The following is a 21,234-nucleotide window of genomic DNA, read 5'->3' as shown; positions in this document are numbered from 1 at the left end:
GGCTGTGTTGTTTGTTTATATTATGATAATGAAATGTGGTTGTAAGTAAACACAACACGCATTGTTATATTGGTTGAGTAGAATAAGTGGTAAAAATGGAATGTCACTATGATCCCATTTTTTTCCTAATGATTCAGTCGAGCCATAGCCTCACCTCCCTCTCTCTCTCTCTCTCTCTCTCTCCCTCTCTCCCTCTCTCTCTCTCTCTCTCTCTCTCTCTCTCTCTCTCTCAGTCTCCCTCTCTCTCTCTCTCTCTCTCTCTCTTCCTGTTGCTAACTGTCTCACTCTTCTAAAGCTGTGATGTGAGTTCTGGAACAGGAAATGAATGCAGACAGTGGAGGCAGGCAAGCTGAAACTGGCACAAAGCTTTAGCGTGTATACACACCCACCCGCACACACAGAGACGTGCACTTGGCCTGACTGACAACTGTCACTGGAACTTTGAGCTACAGGTGGATTAACAAAGTGCTGGTGGCTGAAGTCCGAAGCCTTCCTGAACCGTTGAATAGTCTGAGCTTCAAAGAAAAGGAAATTTGAAGAAAACCAGGAGACGGATCCTACAAATGTAACTGGAACAAAAAGAGAGAGAGAGGATGACGCTTCATTCCCCTTTCAGCAGGTAGATTTTTAAATACTGAAAGTTTGAAGTATAGCGATATTTGAAGTGCATGGTAACTATTTAATACTTTAAGATATCTTTGTTAGCTTGTTTGAGTTTAAGCATTTGTTTGAAATAGCCACAATAGCGAGTTGTTTGTGTTGCTGCGTGACAAACAGCTGTCAGCCCTCATTAACCCAGTTGCAGTTTCAATAGAGAAGGACTCCAGCTCTGAAACCGCAGTTCGGTTTGCTTTAAGATTTGAACATCAGTGCATAATGTAAGGAGGACTTTTGTCAGTGAGTTTTATGTGATGATATAGTTTACCATGGGTGTCACATCTTGATCCTCCAACAGTCAACATGATTGAAGTCGAAAGGTATTCTGACATCAGAATTGCTCTCATGAGCGATCTGAAAATCTAGTAATTCAGGTTCATTAATCAAGTAAGATAATTTAAATGCGATTGATCAAAATATCCCTTATTTTGGATGTGGTCGTGTAGACTTCACAGAGATTGAGAGTTCTCTTTCTGCATTCCTGAGGTAACTGGTCTGGTGGGTGTGGAGAAAACTTGAACACCACAGATCTGGTCCAGCTCTCTGAGTGCACGGCACATTCCAGGGAGGATCTCATTTCTGCCTGAAGTCTTCGCTTCTTGCACACCTCAGAATAACCACCATGGCCTCTGAGGTCAATGTTTTGTTTTTGGCTCCCATTAAAAAGCACGGCTGTTTGTATTTGGTATTTTTAGTTGCGAGCGTGGTTACATCTGAGATTGGTCAACGTTGAGGCAAAACAACGACAAACGCACTGTCATCGCTTGCTTGCCATCATGTCATCCCAAACCTGTACGGTTAGCCTTTTCTGTGGAACTCAAGCAGGGCGGAGAGCTCTTTTCTATATACGTACTTGATTATTCATACTACAAAAAATACAATAAAGGACATTAAAAATAGTTTGTGGGAGTTTGTGGAACTTTAAGTTATGTGGAGTGATTGGAGATCTGTGTGTGATGAACAGATTGAAAGTATAACAAGTTTTTCGCTGAAAATTTCACCGTTCCAGCTGCCAAATTGCATTTGCTTGTTCAAACCTGGCGCAGACATGCTTGAACACAAATGAGACCTAAATCAATTTTTTCAGCAAGTACATTCAGTATGTTTGCGATCATTATCTTTTTGGGTATATTATTCTGGGATGTGTTTTGGCTGACGCGTTTTTTACATAATGGGGATGTTGAAAACTAAAGATGGCCAGCAGTTGTAAAAGTGGCTGGGTGCTGGTGTGAGTGAACACATCGCAGACCCATTTTCCCCCGTCGCGAACATCCTGTGAGAGAACCAGACAGCACAGCAAGGTCAAAGTGAGCCAGCTATGAAAAACAAGGGGTTTCCGTGTTAAAACAGTGTTTCAATGGGAATGACCTCCTCCAATTGTTCTACACTAGCAGCCATTTACATCTGGAAGGACACCACCTCCCTCCAAATACAGCTTGTGTAGATTTGATGGTGTTTTTTTTGCTTAACCACCTTAACATGAAGAATCACGTAGTGTTTTTGTCGTTTTTTTTCACTTCTGCTGTTAAACTCAAAGGAGCGTCACCCAAGGGTTCAAAACTTGTCAGACGGGTTCTGCCTTCTGCAAGCAGTTGCACTGTTTGTGAAATACATTTATCGACTCACAAGTCTAAGATCCATGTTGGCTAAACTTCATATCAATGAGGAGAATTTATATTCTCAGAATTAAATGTAAAGCAGTTGTTTTGCCCTCCTTGTCTTGTGCTGTGTGTTTCTTTGGTAGATAGGCCAACTGTGTAAAACAGGACAGTTATGTCTGTTTTTGTGAAGTCTTGTTGAGCATTTAAGGGTGTCATGCCTTGCTGCAGACATGTGTTGGCATGAAAAAATGCTTTTGTTGTTTTCAACTGATAATGTCTACTGTAAACAACAAAGCTTTTCTTTTCAAATGCCTGAGAGCTACATTTGAATTAACCTTCATGCCGACAAAAAGATGCTTCTTCTTGTTTGAGCTTGTACAGGCAACTGTTTTACCTCATTCAGCTGACAGAACAAATGCCTCTGAATTGTGAATTGAAATAAATCCTGCGGTTAAAAACTAGATAAATGATTTACTGTAAAAATGTGTTTTATGCGCCCAGTGTGTTGTTCGTTGTGGGTTGGGTTGACCCACAAAGTTCATCTTGAAATCCATCTTTAAAATGCTATTGAGGGTTGGGATGAAAGGGTTTTTATCTAAAAGCTGCTTCTGTCAGAAAGCAAAACATTAGCCAGAATATTCCCTTTATATACATTTTTCGTAGATCTTGATAGATGGTGAAAACGACCAGTATACAATTCTCCACTTTTAAGTATAGTATAGGTGAAGAGTTCATCTGCAAAAATCATGTTTTTTATTTTGCTTTCAAAGAAATATTAATCCAATTGCAATTGAGCTGTTTTGATTTAGTAACAGTAATTAATAGTTAAATCGTCTTTAAATGATTTATGAAATTTAATTACCTGAATTACCTGATTTTGAAAATTAACTCTCCAAGTATATAGTATAGGCCTACCCATAGATCAGATAAGCAGACAACAAGGTTGTGATATTGCTGACAGCAGCTCTGTGTTCCTTCCTGTGTCTTTCTCTAATCATTAGACAACCCAAAGGAAGGAAGTGTTTTAAAACAAGATCACACTAGTGGTCATGATGTAATAAATCAAAGTTTCATATTTACACAAGCTGTGAAACGTAAAACCAAACACAGTGCTTTAGTCACTGTCATTCATACAGCAACATAACATGTTATAGCACACATTAAACAGATAACCTTTTTGTCAATGTAATCCCTTGGATATTTTTTATAAAATGGCAAAAAGTATTACAAATCTTTTTGAATGGCTTTATCCAGTAAATACGTATATTGAGTTGCTTTGGAATTCACACTAGACTGCTTTCTTCAGGTCATTGATCACAGCATTCAGTCTGATTACACCTCACCACGGCTGCCTGCCTCTGTTCTCTAAAGTTACAAACCTGTTGTTGACACAAGGTGTGGTTTAGAGATATTCACGGTTAGTTTTAAACGGCACAGCTAGCTTGGAATGTGCTCTGATGTAATAAAATATTGTGCTCGTTTTGAAATTTGCATGTAATATTGGAATCGTCATAAGCTGGATCATTTGAATACAGATGTGCTCTGCAAGCTAAGAATTTGAAAACATATTAGCTACATTTATGGCACCATGAGATCACTGTGATATACAAACATAAGGGTGAGGTGCTTTATTGTGCGGAAAGTTTTAGATCCTTTTTAAAAAAGCAGTACTCTTTTGGTTCCACAATTAGGGGTGTAACATATTGTATCATGATATGTCGCAAATTTCAATAAAAAGAAATATAATATATATTGTAGAGCTATGACAGTATTTTTTATGATATGAAATATGTTTAACCTTGAGTTTGAGCTGCAAACACATGACCTGTCAATATTTGTTTGTGATTACTGCTTTGAGTTCTCTCTTCAAGTTTAGCTTTCTTGATTTCATTATGAAATATTTTATTATTCAGTTATAGTTATAATAGTATTTAGTTTCAATTTAGTTCTCCAACAGATTGGATATACAAAAATGCAAACAATTGTGAACATTTTTAATAATTTGGAAATTGTGTAATACTTAAAATTTTGTAAAACTTTAGCATTGTGAATAGCAAACATATATATATATATGTGTGTGTTTATACATATGTGAGTATGTTTTATTAAGGACATTGCCTTGTCTTTTTAGTTTAAATATTATTAATTAGAAATAATTGTGGGAACACTTTTCAGAAATTATTTTTGCAAATTTGCAATATATTTGAAATTTGCAAGAGCAGCTGAGTGGTCTTGGTCTGTTAAAAAGTCAAAGATAATAAAACAGCTGGACCGATTGAGAGTTCAGCCAGAGTGGCTTGTTGATTTTTCATTTATAGAGCAGGTGCATGTGCGTATGACAGATACGATACCCATGAATAACAAAGCCCCTCCATGTTTATATAATTTTCCTGTAATCGGTGTCTCTTCACTTATTGCTTCTAATCCTCTCATTTGTTTTCTACCCTTCAGGAGGCCCTTCGCTGAGCCTTGATTCCTGCTTTTCAGGTGACCCTCTTCCCTCAAGGAGAGCAAGGGGTAAATGTATCTGATGGACAAGATGACAACAACACACAGTCTAGGCTTGGTACTGGTGGAGTTTGAATATGAATACGAGGGCCGGGATGGCTACATGGTGTCCATAAAGCCCAATGAGCGCTACAGTCTCCTGGACAAAACCAACGATCACTGGTGGCAGGTGAGCAAAGATGAAAAAACTGCCAAGCCGTTTTACATCCCCGCTAAATATGTGAAAGAGCTTCCACCCAATATACCATCACCTCTGGACTTCAGAGAGCCTCCAAGCCCTGATCTGAAGCCTGTTGTGACAGACGTGGCGGAAACCCGCAAACCAGATGAGGTGACAATTAGACTACGTCCCAAAGGGAATCACAACAAAAAAGAAAACCGCATGTCCACGTTTGGCGTTCCTTTGGATTTACATGACCCACCTTACAAGAGCGGTGGACCATCAGACAGGCACGTCTCCCTTCATACAGACTCACAGCAGAAGAAGAGGAGTCTAGTGACCAATCTGTTGTCTGCCTCTCTTAATGCTACCCCTGAAACGGTGTCTGATAAATTCAGAGTACCGAGCTTTAGCCCAGCTGACCCTCTTATCGCCGCCAGACCCATACCTGTCAAACCTGTAGAACTTCCTATCATCAAGAGTCTGAATGTTGAGAAGTCGCCAGAACCAGAATCCCCAATAGAGCCTGAAAGTGACAGTTCTAGTTCAGAACCACTGCAGTCACCAGACTCTGAGAATATTTATGCATCCATTGGGGACCTGAATCTAGACGAGTTGACATTGAAGGATAATGCACAGTCTGGATCGGAAAATCCGAACACATCAAGCTCACTACCAAAAATAAAGGTACAGCCTCATATCCGTGCAAACACTCTTATTACAAAGATCTTTTAATTTGTAAAATGTGTAGAATATTAATTAATTATGTAACAATAATACATTTACTTATTAAAATTATATATTTTATATGCCTTCTGTTTTATACAGCCACTATAGACAAGCACTACCCAACACCTTATCATGATAAAGAGTATTTGTATGAAATAATATTGACAATAATAATATATTCGAAATTATTATATTAGAATATATTAGAATTAAATATTTGTATATAAAAATAATGTGTTCAACTGAACGAACAAGTCTGCTGACAGAAACAAGGGCATTTTCATATTTCTTTCTCTTTCAAATTTACACTTTTAACACTTCCCTAACTACAATGAACCGTTTCAAAACAATGTACAAAACAACCCAGTGCTGACACACAAAGATGTGAGCAAGCTGGTCTACTTTGTTGCTTTTCACATATGCTATAATGCTGTTTTAAATGAGCAGTTTGTTGATCTAAATACAGTTAGTTTAGCTTAAATATAAAGAAGTATCTTTAACCAATAAAGTAGATATCTATTTCTTTATCAGAACAAAGAAAGTACTGACTTGGACTTCATACATATTTTTTACCTGTAGACTTTTGGTGTATTTTTGACATATCCATTCTCTCTTTGTTCTATCTTTGTTTAAAATACATTTATACAACAGAACATAGTTTTTTAAAGAAAAGTAATAAAATTAGCCACTGGGGGGTGATGTTGGCCAGAACCTTTCTATTTGAGCTAGACAAAAGAGAGCACCTGCAAACAATGGCCAGAAAATTATGGCGCATTGCCTTACAATAAGGTTCCGACATGACGTCAGAACAGGATATGATAGCTTTTCCTACAGGGAAGGACAGAGTGACCTATAGTTAGTGCATTTTTATCAAATGAGAGAAATCTATAGCATAATATTCTGCATTGATTCGTCATAAGACAAATCCATCATCTTTCCATTATGAGCATACTGACAATTTGTATAAAAAAACTCCTACATCCAATTTTCATATCTATTTCCATTTACTCTGTTTATAGTGCACTCACCTCGCTTTACACAGGTTGTCAGGGTGCCTATCCCTTTATTATGTTTGTGAACAAATTTAAAGGTTTGATCACACCATGCCAAAGAGTTCAGTTACTAAGAGCTACAGGGCATGTTACGACAACAGGGTACTTTTGTTGCAGCAACCGTCTCTTAAAGAACACGGGAGAGAGATTCAGGTTAGACTTAGTATGTAATGTTTTTAAATCAATTTAAAAGTGTATATTTTGATATATCATAGAACATTTATAATATAAGTATATATGATTGTTTAATTTAGACCAGGCCGCATATATGCCATAAAGTTACCTCTAGGGACGTTGTTAACACAGATATTGCTTTTTTACATAGATCTGAGTCTGGCTGAGTTGCTTTTTTATCGTTTTTAGCTTCTCGGTTTCAAACATAGTCAATGATCCCGTAGCTTGAAATTGTCGAGGATGGACTGTTCTGTTTTAATAAACTCTCTCACTTTCTAATACTTTGGAAATTGGAAGTAGTCAAAAAGCCTCTAAAACAATGAACTCAGGGACAGAGATGGTTTTCTAGGGAAATTCATATGAAATGTTTATATTTATGTCAGTTTCATGACAGAATTCCAATGAATCCATTCGCATGTATCATGTTCTCTCAGTCACCACCTGATTTATGTTTCTTTTTTTCTATGTTTTTAATCATACTTGTTTGGTAATAGTTTGAAATCTTTCTGCTGGTGAGGAGAGAGTTAACTTACAGTGCAGAAAATGTGCTCTCAGTCTCAATGCACCTAGATTTCAAAGCTTTTGTTAACCCATCTGAATCAGTCACTGACACGTTTCATACAAAACCAGCAACAGATTATTTGAAGATGTTTAGATTAGTTCCTGATATTCATAATAACTTAACTATAGTGAGTAATGCATGAGCTGTTTTATAAAACTACAACTAGCCTCCATTACTGACTTCATTTACAGTAATTGTATGTTTAAGTTTCAGTTAAGACCTTGTGGTCAGTACTTCAAAGCCACGAGCTCATGGGATAAAAGAAAAGCATATTTTATAACTGCGTGGCGTACATAATACTGGCTATTATGATGGGTTTACTGCATGTAGGGGTGGCTATTGGCGGCTTGGATAAGCGATGTGCAGACTGCTAAAATGGCTCTGGGCACGTTTACAAAACAAAGGTGGAGTATTTCCTGAAGGGATCATAAACGTGGGAAACACAAAACGCATCAGTTTGGGAGAGAAAGAGTTAAAATTGAGGGTTGGTCGACGCGCTCCTGCGCTAGTTCACCTGCGCGAGCGCCACTTCAGGGCGGCGGACTCGATTTAGGAGAGAAAGGTGAGATCAGATTCATACGAGGAGATTTTCGAGTATCGAACACAGGTATTGTTGGCGATATTTTACACATCATACACAGCAACAAAACTGTAACTCTAGAAACGTATAAGGTCCGTAAACAGCTTGGTTTATAGTGGATGAGTTCGCAAAACTTAATAAAGTATGTTGTACAAATCAACTTTCGTTGCCCGCGCCCTAAACTGGAGCTTGAGTCAGTCAAGGGAAACCATCAACATGGAGTGTCGTATACATTTGAGTCATGGAATTCATTTCTTTTAAGTGAAGTAACGAGCTTGTTTTATTTGTATAGCGCTTTGCACAATACACGTTGAAAGAAACAGGGGAAACTTCGTAGGCTAGTTGAAGCTTAAGGGCATTGTTGTGGTTTACCGTTGTGACTCAGCCTCGGTGAGAATGACATACGCTTTTCTCTCTATCATTATCTCTCACACAAAATCAGCTTTATCATTTCATCGATTGCTTTGTGTTTCAAATCTTTCAAAGCTATTTCGATCTCACTGATGTTATTTTGAGAAGATAAGGCCACTTGCTCTCTGTACCGCTCAGTGATGATGCTCAGGATTCATTGAGTTGTGTTGGGGCAGAGTGTTTGCTTGAAGGTGTTCACTACTTGTTTGAAGGTTTGCTTGAAGGTCAATTATTCATATTCATGTTTTATACTTTAAAAGTAATAAGTTATTTGTATGTATTATAAAGGATAAAGATGAACTGAACAAATATTGTATGATATGAGACCCTGGATCACAAAACGAGTCTTTCGTAGCACGGGAACATTTTTAGTTAAAGAGAAAAATACATTGTACGGGACAAAATGATCAATTTTTCTTTTATGCCAAAAATCATTAGGATATGAAGTAAAGATCATGTTCCGGGAAGATATTTTGTAAATTTCCTACCTTAAATATATAAAAACGTTATTTTTGTGAGTGCATGGCCGGCCACAGTGCCTCTGATTAATAACTTAAAAGGCAATTTTCTCAATATTTAGATTTTTTGCACTCTCAGATTCCAGAGTTTTAAACGGTTGTATCTCAGTCAGATATTGTCATATTCTAACAACTCATACATCACTAGAAAGCTTATTTATTCAACTTTCAGGTTATGTAAACGTTTCAATTTCTAAAAATTGACCCATAAGACTGGTTAACATAACTGTCCAGGGTCACATATGTGTATGCGGCTGTATTTAGGTTCAGCCCCAGATAGTCAAAACTAGTATTTCAGTGTAAATTGATTCATATGAATTCAATTTTCAATCAATTATGAGCAGTCTAATATATATATATATATATATATATATATATATATATATATATATATATATATATATATATAAATATAATAACCCTATAACATTGGTCTTTGACTTTGTGGTGGTGCAATTGTTTGTTATCTTTGTGTTTTCTGATCAGGATTGGGGTCAAACTACACTGGAATGTTATTATAAAACTTTTTTGAGACCAGGAAACACAAATGATTGACTAAGTGACACACGTAATGGTTGAATAGTTGTCACTCATTGATGTTTGTACAGTATGGTATGAGTTTGTTTAGATTCATGTATTTAGTTTATTTTGATTATCAATTGAAATCTGAGATTGTAATAACTGGAATGTAACAAAAAACATTATAACAATATCTTGTATGTGAATACAAACCACCAAACATTGGTGGTACCCCATTCACATCTATATATAGACACAAACATGTTGTTCGGTTACCAACTTTCATTCATATATTCTTTTGTGTTCTGTGGAAGAAAGAAAGTCATAAATGTTTGAAATGACAAGAGGGTCAGTAAATTATTTTTTGGGGAACTATCCCTTTAAAAGTAACCAGCACACCTGTCATCAACAAGACGCACAACATGATGTACAGTAACATCCATTCTACAAAACATAAAAACTCAAATGTCTAACATGGCTAAATATAAGAAATAGTTGTTATGTATTCATCTTGTTGCGTTGCTATTACTGTGTTGAATATTCTCACACCTGATTCGCACTGCTAGTTCTGTATATGGTCCAATGTGCTGATTCATGACCACGTGCAAACAAAAAAGGTTTGTGTATGAGGCATAAATGAGACCGTCGGGATTACTTGAAAGTGAATTCAGGGGAGTGTCTTAAACGGCTGTCGAGTTTTTATTTGAATGGCAAAACTTCACATTGGCCTATAATCTAGATTTACCGCTTGATTTGGTTACACTAAAAAGCATTTCATCCAGTTCTCTGAACATAGCCATTGAACAGAAAAAAGGTTGTGACTCAAATATAGGTTGAAGTAGTCAAAGTTTTCACGTTTAACCTTGTTTTGGCCATTTTTTTCATGTGTTGTTTACTTCTTGGCAGATGTCAGGATGTTTACCGAACACATGATTATGTTTGTTTATTTAATTAGCATGGCTCCACCTCAAGAGGAAATGAGAGTTGAACTTCCTCCACCCAACAGCAGCAGTTAGTTTGGGTTCCCTGTTGAGGTTTCTGTGTTTGTATGTGCACTTTTTCGTGTCTGTATGACCCCCAGGAGACCCTCTTCATCTTTCTTGTCAAACAATCTGATGTGCCCCTCCCCTAAAGCCAGATAAACCCAGAATCTCCTCTTACTGTACATGCTGTCAACATACATTACTCTCGTGTAGTAGTAGCTGCAGGTTTGTGGATGTGGATTTTCAGATCCTGTTCCCGTGTAGATTTGAACTTTTGCAACCTTTCGAGTTGGACCAGATCTGGCTGGAACAGAACGTTTCTTGATACACTTCCAGGTCCTGTTTTTTTATACCAGTTTGATTTGGCATTCAGGTTCAGATGGAAGTAAAAGAGGTGATTCTGAAGGCTTGCCATACGCTCATGCCCAGACTAGAGGCCATTCTGAGGTTTCGCAAGGTAAGCACAGTAAACACAGGCTGGCATTGTGAGGCTAGACTGGGGTTTGTGGGAATGCTGTGAAAGAAATCCAACGAGGGTATTGTGGACTTGCTGATTACATCTGCTTTTGTGAGACTATCCCACTGTTGTCCATTTGAAAGATACTGTTGTTTGTCGTTTACCCAACAATTCTACCACTTGGGCTATTTTAAGATGACTCTCAACTACATTTGCTTTTGGGATTGGTTGCAACTGATCCTGGGACAGCTCTGTAAGAAACTTTGGATGATTGCATCATTTGCATGAAATATAAGCATTTTTGTAGACCAGCATTGCATTTGTTCTGTTTTTCTAAGATATGTCTAGCTGTATTCAGGAAGTTTTGGTATATATTTCTTTAAAGACAAGCTTCTTTTACATGACTATTTGTAAACAACAAAAGTAAAAAGTCGCTTGAAGTTCCTCATCTTTATTTGGTTAAAAGTGAACACAACGAAGTACATAAAATATGAGTGTTGATTCAAAGGTAAGCTTATAAAAATGCGAGAAATATCCGTTTTTACATCATTTAACTTTGACATTTGTGATATATATAAGACGTAAAGTAACCTGCAATATAATGTGTCAAACAGAAGTGGTGACAGAGAGGTAAACGTTACAAATTACAGTGTTAAAGGGGTCAAATGGCGCGAATACGTGTTTTTCTGTGTCTTTGGTGTGTTATAAGTTGCCGATGTATGTATTAGACGTAAAATTGCAAAAATTGAAGTATCGCAACAAAAAATGCATTCTATCAAAAAGCGAATGCTCACTAAGTCCTGCCTGAAATGCCTCATGTAACCACATCCCCACAAATCTACGTCAGTTAGTGGTAAGATTTGAATAAGATCACCCAAATGTTTTTGTAAGTAAGGTGGGCGTACCTGGCAGTACAATTGCTTTGAAATCCGATGTTCCAAATATGGTAAGAGGCGTTACATTTCCGTCACACGCTTGCAGTATTCGACCAATCACTACGCACTGGTTAACTGGCCAATCAAAGCAGACCTCATTTTCAGAGCGATGAGCTTTGTAAAAAATCTGTGCGTTTCAGAGAGGTGGGGCAAAGAGGAGATACAAACGTGCACGGTATGTGGAAAATACAGCATTTTATTAACCTTAAATTTTGTATACACAATTGCATTTTACTGCGTAGCTTGTCCATGAAGCACAGCTCTGGGATCAGTAGGAAATGCTGCTCGATCTAAAAGCAGTGCAAGTTTGAGTTGCTTATATTGTGCATTTGAAAAAGCAACACCCGTCAAACATGATGATTATAAATATAGTTGCAGCCCTAATCTAAAACAAATGATAAGATATGTTTTAGCCGTGTCATATGACCCCTTTAAAAATGGTGAAAATGTCGGCACCAATATCCTGGTGGTTAATTTGCTGACATATAGCGCTAGTGGAGACCCGAGTTCCATTCCCGTCTTATGCGGTCCTGTGCCAAACCTGCTCCCCGGTCTCTTCCCAGCACTTTCCTGTCACCTCTCCACTGTCCTATCACAATAGAGGCAAATAGCCTCCAAATATTACTTAAATAAAAACTTAAAAATGGTGAAAAGCATTTACTATGTTTAGGAAATCCATGCAAAGGTCGACAGGTATGTTATAGATGTTTTTTCGGACACACACCTGACCCTGACCATGCCATGGTGAATGCGTTCCGTAATCAAAGCTAAAGGCGGACCAACAAAATATTACAGATTGGGACTTTTTTGGGACTGGTAGAGTATATCAATTTATTTTATATTTAATTTATATTCATATTATATTGTATATTAATTGAACTAAATGATCAACAGTTATTGATTCTTTGTGAAGGTCTAGAGGAAGTTAAGTTTTGGGCCACATAACGTTTGTTTATGATCAGTTGAGCACCTTTGGCAGACATATCCTTCAGATTTTTTTGTGAGACTGTATGGTAGTATTTCATTCTCCACCATTTCATGTCTGTTGTGTAACTCCTCAGATGTCAGATGTACTGCAGGCAGTAGAACCGTCAGTCGGCTACTCTATTTTCATTTTGACTTCATCTCCAGAGAGTGCTTTGAGGAAAAGAAATGTGGATGCTTCCAGTTTTTGGATAGGCGTAGTAATAATAGCTTACATTTTCTCTTGTACTAAACAGGTTTCATTGAATTTGTACAGGTGTACGGGTCTGAACATTTTTGTGTAGGCCTTTTTTGACTAGGAGGGAGATTTCTAAAAATAAAAAAATGTATTCTTTAGGAAAGGTCAACCACTATATCGATTTTATAGAAGATTTTTTGGACTTACCTGCATTGCTAGTTGTGTCAAAGATCTGTGCATGAATGGTAAATGAAATTTTGCCTTGCTGTTGGATTGTCAGGTTACAGGCCTGAAGATGAAGGCCGGAGAGATATTTGATTCCACATAAACCTCTTTGTGTCATGACTGAATCGAGGGAGTGTCTCCAGCAGGATTTTCTCCCTTTGGCTTTTTGTTTTGTTAGGTTTTCTATAGACCTTTGTTTTGGGCAAGCAATAGAAATACTGACAAAGACATAGATAGGTTAGTTCCTCACTTTGACATTAACATCCATATGTGATGTCATTTTAACATCACATTCCATGTGATGTGGTTTGTTCATATTGTCTTTTTTCACTAAGGTTTTGATAAATTGAGTATTGTAGGTAATGCTTTGAGTTCTGTGTGTGTGTGTGTGTGTGAGAGAGAGAGAGAATGTGTATAATACACCAGAATACATCTGGAATTTGAAATGAGCTTGACAAAATGACAAAATATGCCTTTTTTTATAATTGTCACTTATGTTATAATTCTTCTCCTTTCATCCATCAGGTTGAGAATGAAAACCCCAACACAGCAGTGTACGCCAACGTCACTGACCTGAAGAAGATTGGCGCTCGCTCTCCAATCTCATCGGTCTCTACCTGTTCCTCACCCGGCCTTGTTCTCAGTCCTGACCCAGACTTCGTCACCCCTCCCAGCTCTGCTGAATGGCAGGTCCATACTGACCAAGAAAGCGGGAAAGACTTCTTTTACCACCCCACCTCAGGGCAGAGCAGTTGGTCTGATCCCCGAAGCCCCCTCCCAGGATCTGCTATGGAGTCTTTGACCTTCCCCTTGCCCACGGTCTCCACCCCCTCCTCTACCAACTCTGTGGGCTCAGACTGGCAGCAAGTTTTGGATGAGGCCACTGGGAAGCATTACTACTATAACCACACTTTAAATCAAACCACTTGGTCTGCGCCGGACCCGCTGTCCCCTCCACCTTCAACAGATGAGTCAAATGTGCCGGTAAGATCATTTAACTGGATATTACTCGTCTGTTCATCCGTCTACAAATTATTATGAGAAATGTATTAGATACAGTGGTATTTTAGAGATATAGATTATATCCACGAGACTATTGTTATACTGTTATATAGTGAGGTCTGCTCTGTAGTTTAGTTACCTATCTCTCTCTATCTATTAATGACTATTTGCTCACTCTCTTTCTTTCCAGCCACCTTTGCCAGAGGAGGACTACCCTACAAATGAATCCCAGTATCTTCCTCAACTCCCTAAGGATCTCCAGTTACCCCAAATCAAACGCGCCGTCATCCCCAGGGCTGTCATGGACCCGCACAAAGATTTGCCTGTGGGCTGGAGCCGGTCATTAGAGGGTGATGGGAAACCTGTTTTCACAAGTGAACACACACTTGAACAGGTAATGAGGGTTTACAAGAAATACACACAGACACGTTTATAAAAATAGACTGGGGTTATTAAAGAATGTCCAGTGTTTATTAGCCACCTTTTTGGAAACTATGCACCGTATCAATGCAACATTTTTTTTTAATACTTTTTGAATTTGTAATGAACCCATGACCAATTGAGCTACAGAAAAACACTTTATATACAAAAGTATTGGGAAGCCCTCAACTGGTTTGACTACTTTAGTCATTTCCGTGAGTACACATCTTAATGCTTCAGCATACATAAAGATACTTTATTGCAACAGTTGGGCAGGGCCATTTTTTTATTCCAACATGACAATGCCCCTGTGCACAAAGCAAAGTTAAAAGAAGAAATTATTTATTTAGTCTAGCGTGGAAGAACTGGACTGGTCTGTAGGATTGTGTAGAATGTCGCATATATAATTTTATTGCAAGTAATCCTATACTAAATGACGTACCTAAATATACTAATAGACTAATTTATTTCTGATTACAGTTGGTGCAATCTAAGGATGACAAAGGGAAGGCGAATTTCTACTCAAAAGATAGGTCCAAATGCCAGTGGAGCCTTCCAGAGGTCTGTGTTTGACTTTTTATTGTGAATCTTTAGTTTTATTAGTCATTCTGGGCTCATGATAAATAAAATGACTATATCAAAAAGATGTTAATGTCTTTTCAACTCTCAGCCATGCTAAATACGTTTCCTTTTTGTATACCTCTGAACTCATCATTAGTTTACTTTAAAGGGTTCTGTGCCGCCCGGGCAGCAGATGATTGGTAATGGAATGGACCAAGAAGCTCAACCTGTTGTGGAAAACTGGAGACACACAATCAACCTAAACTTGTCTCAGGAAGACTTGGTGAATATCAGCAGACATTTAAAATATTACTTATTTGTATATAGCTCTATAGCACAACACATTTTGTAAGGGGCTTGCACATCTCTTGTTAGTTGGCTGTAAGTGCTGGTGAACAGTTCCATCAATTTGATTTGGGAACAATGGTGAGAAAAACATAATTTTACAAAATGCTCTGATGATTTATTCCAAATTCTTAAACATAAGCCTCATAGTTGTGCCTTCACAACAAGCTCAATATTTACTGGAACAACTCAACAAAATTGTAACTTGTATGAGTGGGATGACACACCCTCAGATCAACACGAGGCATTTAATTCTTTGCAATTTTCTGCGGATGACACCACAATGACCACAGAAGGAAGGAAACATCTGGTACCCGATCTATCTTGCGCCACCTCACCATTTCCACTATCTAATATTCATTTGCTTTCTCTTTCCCCAGCACAAATATTCCCCGTCGCACAGGAGGATCGCCTCTGACTTTGTCATTGATGCATCCAGCTCAGGGAATTCACCAGAATCACAGCATCACGTATGTATTGTAACTTCTGGTATTTCCAGTCCTCAGCGGAGCTTTTAACTCATATCCTTTAGTTCATCCAAACTCATTCATGTGTAACACTCACTGCCCATTCAGTTTTTCTCAAACACACAGTTGCGTACTCCTGGTTGGGTTCTCTTCAGTAAATTACACCGAGTCCAGATTTTGTGAGAACCCAAGAATTTTGTGAGAACCCAAAGTTTTGTTTCCTTTCTGAAGGACAAAAGACGGCGGCGGAACCTGTCCAATCAGAGCGCAGATTTGCATTCTCATCATGTGGGTTATCAGGCCTGATTGGTCTTTTAAAGGGGTTTTGGGCCATGTCTTGTCTAAACCGGGGTCTAAAACTTACCTGTCATCATTTAGAAGAAAGCTAACTTCATTGTTGATTCTTGAGAAATAAATACTTTTATTCGGATTAACAGCTAATTTTGTTAATTTCGTGTTGTCAACGTTCAATCATTCCTCGTGTAACATGTTTCCAACTGACACGCACTAACAAATGCTTACTGTCCCAATGTGTGTCCTTCAGTTCTGTCGTCCCAAAAGCAAACCATAATTGCTTGTCATTGAGCAGTGGGTATGGATCAAAACTTGGACTTACTTTTCATTTCATGTATTTTGCAGACATCATTGGAGAAGGCTGGAATTCTCAACAAAACCAAAGTAGCTGAGAACGGAAAGAGGCTAAGGTGTGTCTTCATGTAAACCCCTGCATCTCTGATGAAACAACACGTGGCCTCATGTTCAAAGGAGCTGTTCTCTGTTTTAACTACTTCTCTATGTACTTTCTAATGGCCGATAGATTCAATCAGATAGAATAAAACCAGTACCTTTAGTTATATGCCACTTCCTTTGCTTGTGGTTATGAGGATATTGCAGGTCATTTTGGTATAAAAATATACTTCCTGATTCCACCTGGACCTTGATCTTGTGTTCTCTGACAAGTCATTTTTTCCACACGTTGTGTCAGTACAACCGAATTAAAAAATTAAAATCAACTAAAGTTACTGCCCCTGTCATTTCAGGAAGAACTGGGCACAGTCATGGACTGTCCTTCATGATGGAATACTCACTTTCCACAAGGACCCTAAATATACACCTGCTGGGATGGCTGTAAATTCATCTTCAATCTCAAACATAAACAGAACATAGTAAAAAAGTTATTTTTGAAAAACTTAATTGCCATTGGTTAACTCTTGCAGACCAAGTCCAATCAGATCGTACCAGAGTTCACAGTGGAACTAAAAGGAGCGACTCTGTTATGGGCATCTAAAGAGAAGTCAAGCAAGAAGAACGTTTTAGAGGTAAACAGTTTGACTTTGGATGTTCATGACATAAAAATAAAAAAGTAAAAAGTTGAATTGGGTGGCAAAACATTCTTTGAAATGAATGCCGTACAATCATGTTTAGGAATTGAAACAGGCATTAGTTTGTTTCTGTGTTTCTAGGTCCGTTTTATTTTGAGGTTAGCCATTATGTGACCAGCTAATAATAATAAATTTTCATTTATAGGCATGGGACAAACCGAGAAGTATAACATGCACATATTTTTCATATTGATTGCTAGCAGGATTTGCTGACTTGCCCTCAGATATTTTCAGCGTATTGCACTAATCGCAATCATTTTAGCCAGTGTTTAATCGTAAGACCTGTAACAGTGTCCCTGTCCCTCTGCAGCTAAAAACAAGGCAAGGCACAGAGTATCTGATACAGTATGACACAGACAGCATCATACATGACTGGCGCAAGATCATCCTGGACACCATCAGACAAGTGGTGAGTGGCGCCCTCTTCTGGCCACATACAATACAACAAAAATCTCAATTGCCAGATTTGTAATCATTTGTTAGTTCCACCAGTTAAAATGCATGCAATATTGCATCATATTTGGACTCCAAATGTGATTTTTCAGGACCACAGTCATCACTCGGAGGATGAGGCGGAGGACATCCCAGAAAAACCTGCTTTGCCTTTGGATAGAGAGAAGAAGTCTGAGTGTGAGTTACTAAATCAGATGGGCATGCTGATACCAATATACATCAGACGTGTATTTTATGATGTAACTCAGTGATTATTATTTAGAAAAATCATTAGGATCTACTTATAGTTGAATATTTGTCTTCTAGCAACGAGGCTGAGTTCTTCAAGTAGCATAGACACAGAACAGGGCCGCGTGCGCAACAAACTACGCAAGTTCCTCCAGAGACGGCCGACACTACAGTCAGTCAAAGAGAAGGGCTACATTAAAGGTAGAGTATCATCTTCAGCCTTTTAATATCCTCACTGCCAATTGTTTTAATCATTAATATTAAAACAATAAATATAAGTAACAACATTTAGATTCTGAAAAAAATCTATGTGCTTACAGGACCTTTGAATAATGTGTGACCCCATTGTGAATCGTACTTAATTCATTTTATTTACTCTTTCTGTACAGAGAATGTATTTGGCTGCCACCTAGACACCCTATGTCACAGGGAAAACACAGACGTGCCCAGGTTTATGGAAAAGTGCATCAGATCTGTGGAGAAAAGAGGTAAATATACTTTTTGGGGCGTCTGGTTATGATGTGTGAGTATCCGATTTTTTCTACAAATAACCCCGGTCGTCTAAACCTTGTGCAGGTTTGAAAATAGATGGACTCTACAGAGTGAGCGGGAATCTGGCCGTCATCCAGAAGCTTCGATATAAAGCTGATCACGGTAAACAAGAGCTTCAGACACGTCTGGGCAAATAACTACAATTTACTTTTATCGAACCTTCAATTCTTGTCAAGTCAAAAGTAACATTGACTATCCCATTGAAAGATTTTCAAGCAGTGTTCATTTTATTTGTCTGTTTGTAGAAGAGGATCTAGATCTGGACGACGGGCAGTGGGAGGAGATCCATGTGATCACAGGAGCATTGAAGCTTTTCCTGCGTGAACTTCCTGAGCCTCTCTTCCCCTATAGCTTTTTTGATAAGTTTATCGCTGCCATACGTGAGTTTCACTACCATCCTAGTATTACACAACCAATATTGTGTCACAATCAAACTCGTTTCATAGACAAAAAGCAATGAAATGATAAAAAAAATTGATTTTAAAAGGTTGTGAACACTTTTTAGGAATATCGCAGTTACTTGAATTTTAAAATTCTGTGTCATGCCTGCGAATATTGGTTGAGTGAATTTACTTGCATTATTTTCTAGAAATGAGTGACAACAGCCAGAAAGTGTCATATATACGAGATCTGGTGAGAAACCTGCCTTTGCCCAACCATCACACCATGAAAGTTCTCTTTACACATCTCCGCAAGTATGGCCATCTCAGTTTTTATCTCCTAAACGTCAACAATATGTCTTTCATCTTTTCTGACCATAAACCCTTGTTTACTACAGGGTGATTGATCACGGCGAGTTTAACCGCATGTCAACCCAGAGCATAGCTATCGTGTTTGGTCCAACATTGTTACGACCACAGGAAGAGTCCAACATCACCATGCACATGGTCTTCCAGAACCAGATTGTGGATCTCATTCTCAGCAAATTCAACGAGTTCTTCCCATCCCACCAAACCTGAGTCACCTGAATAAAATTTACCAGATTAATCTTCAGACGTTCCCATTATCTCTCCAAAGATTTTTACTGAATGTTGTTTTGTTTGCCCATTGGATATTGACTTTTTTACATTGGCATGTAGGATAATGAATCTGTCACAGTTTGTCACAACCAATAACAACAAGTCTTCAATGTTCTTCAGAATTTTCTGGGTCTTTCATCATCACTGGATTATACATGGGCCAGGTGCAATACAAACTATTGATGGCAATCCTCATCAAGACCAGTTTTGGACTACACATTGTCTGGACTACATTACCTGATTAAGATTGCATTGATTTGTTAAACCGAGCCTCAGAACTGCATTGCATCTTAATGTTACTCTGATCTGTGTTTTTGGTACTGCCCAAACAATGAGAACAAAAATACAAAGGGATTATGAGCCAGTGTGATCAAAGAGATCCTGTCAAATTTGTGCCATTGTTATTTTACAATCTGTAATTGGATACAGATGCCCGATCCACCTTAAAAATAACTTTTTCAATAAAGCTAACAGCATATACTTAATGTACACCTTACTTAATATTATAGAATATATTATTGACAATTAACAAAATCTCTTGTGAGATTGCCTACTGTAGGGTGAATGAGCACAACACAAAGGGTTGTTATTCTTTTTCGGAACAAAAATTTGAGTGTGGGTGGAAGTACCATAAACTTTATTTATGAGCAAAGCGGGACTGCTGTTAAAATAAAAGTGTTTTACTTACTGTATGACTAACCTAATAAACATTTTTCTCTGCCTGCAACCTTTAAAATCAAACATTGTAAAACATTGCCCGTACAATGCTCAGACGTATGAAAAGGAACACAATGAACATTTGAGCCTAATGCATGTTGACAGTGCATTGAGTGTTAAATACAAACTTTGCGGTTGTAGATGAAAGCTGTACATATTTTTTACACATGTTTCTATAAAAATATGTTTAGAAAATAATTGGCAACTGCTACAGAGATAAAATCCTGTAAATAAAGTGAATTCAGCATATTTAATTTTGTGCAAATATGTGCATAGTTTTTACACTGAAATCAAATAGGCCACGTTTTATTTTTTAGTATTACAGCAGTGGTCATATGCAGTCATTATTAATGCATATGCTGAAGAAACACAAAAATTGGAAGTGCGTACATTTATCAACCGACATCTATGCTATGTACTTCAATAAATGTGGTTTTATTTTCTTTCTTGAGTCCCCTTCTTTACTGTCTCCACTCAAAACTACAAATTGAAACACTTCCATAATCACAAATTCATAAATATATATGTATACTCATTACCCATTATTTTACTGTTTTACGTTTGTTTGTTGTACTTAGTGTAGTAAAACCATGTTAGTTTGTGATTACTATGGTTTTACTACACTAACCATGGTTTAACCATAATATGTGTTGTAAACAGTGTTGGGTAATTTACTCTGAAAAAGTAATTAATTACTAGTTACTCATTACATATTCAATAGTGTAATTAGATTACTGTCCAAATTACTCTGTCCAAAAAGTATTTAGTTACTCATTACTAATTACTTTCTATATCCTACATCGACCTTGCTTAGTTAAGTGATTAAAGGATAGACATGAAACGGCTTATTTAATT

The 21,234-nt window shown here is 37.7% G+C and overlaps 1 protein-coding gene across 2 annotated transcripts; it reads left to right on the top strand.

Annotated features, from left to right (window-relative positions):
- Nucleotides 1-320: 320 nt before the first annotated feature.
- Nucleotides 321-20,822, top strand: arhgap27l (Rho GTPase activating protein 27, like). Of its 2 annotated transcripts, none has more exons than XM_056753265.1 (19): nt 321-619; nt 4,710-5,613; nt 13,759-14,217; nt 14,426-14,629; nt 15,136-15,216; nt 15,386-15,499; nt 15,942-16,031; nt 16,260-16,316; nt 16,668-16,732; nt 17,069-17,156; nt 17,246-17,347; nt 17,721-17,819; nt 17,956-18,040; nt 18,170-18,292; nt 18,481-18,579; nt 18,668-18,745; nt 18,889-19,023; nt 19,233-19,338; nt 19,422-20,822. In XM_056753265.1, the coding sequence occupies exons 2-19, from the start codon at nt 4,780-4,782 to the stop codon at nt 19,600-19,602; spliced, it is 3,000 nt and encodes a 999-aa protein (XP_056609243.1). In that variant the 5' UTR covers nt 321-619; nt 4,710-4,779; the 3' UTR covers nt 19,603-20,822. The 2 variants fall into 2 exon arrangements, with proteins under 2 accessions (XP_056609243.1, XP_056609242.1); XM_056753264.1 differs by having other exon boundaries at nt 17,935-18,040.
- Nucleotides 20,823-21,234: the final 412 nt, after the last annotated feature.

The sequence above is a fragment of the Triplophysa dalaica genome, chromosome 7 (assembly GCF_015846415.1).
Source record: "Triplophysa dalaica isolate WHDGS20190420 chromosome 7, ASM1584641v1, whole genome shotgun sequence".
NCBI classification, from domain to species: domain Eukaryota; kingdom Metazoa; phylum Chordata; class Actinopteri; order Cypriniformes; family Nemacheilidae; genus Triplophysa; species Triplophysa dalaica.
This window is presented reverse-complemented; position numbering and strand designations above follow the sequence as displayed.

Excerpts from the sequence above, each read along its gene's own strand:
- arhgap27l (XM_056753264.1), top strand. The coding sequence starts at position 4,780 with ATGTATCTGATGGACAAGATGACAACAACACACAGTCTAGGCTTGGTA. Across the intron at positions 16,032-16,259 it reads CACCAGAATCACAGCATCAC|GACAAAAGACGGCGGCGGAA; the intron begins GTATGTATTGTA and ends TCCTTTCTGAAG. Across the intron at positions 16,317-16,667 it reads CAGATTTGCATTCTCATCAT|ACATCATTGGAGAAGGCTGG; the intron begins GTGGGTTATCAG and ends TGTATTTTGCAG.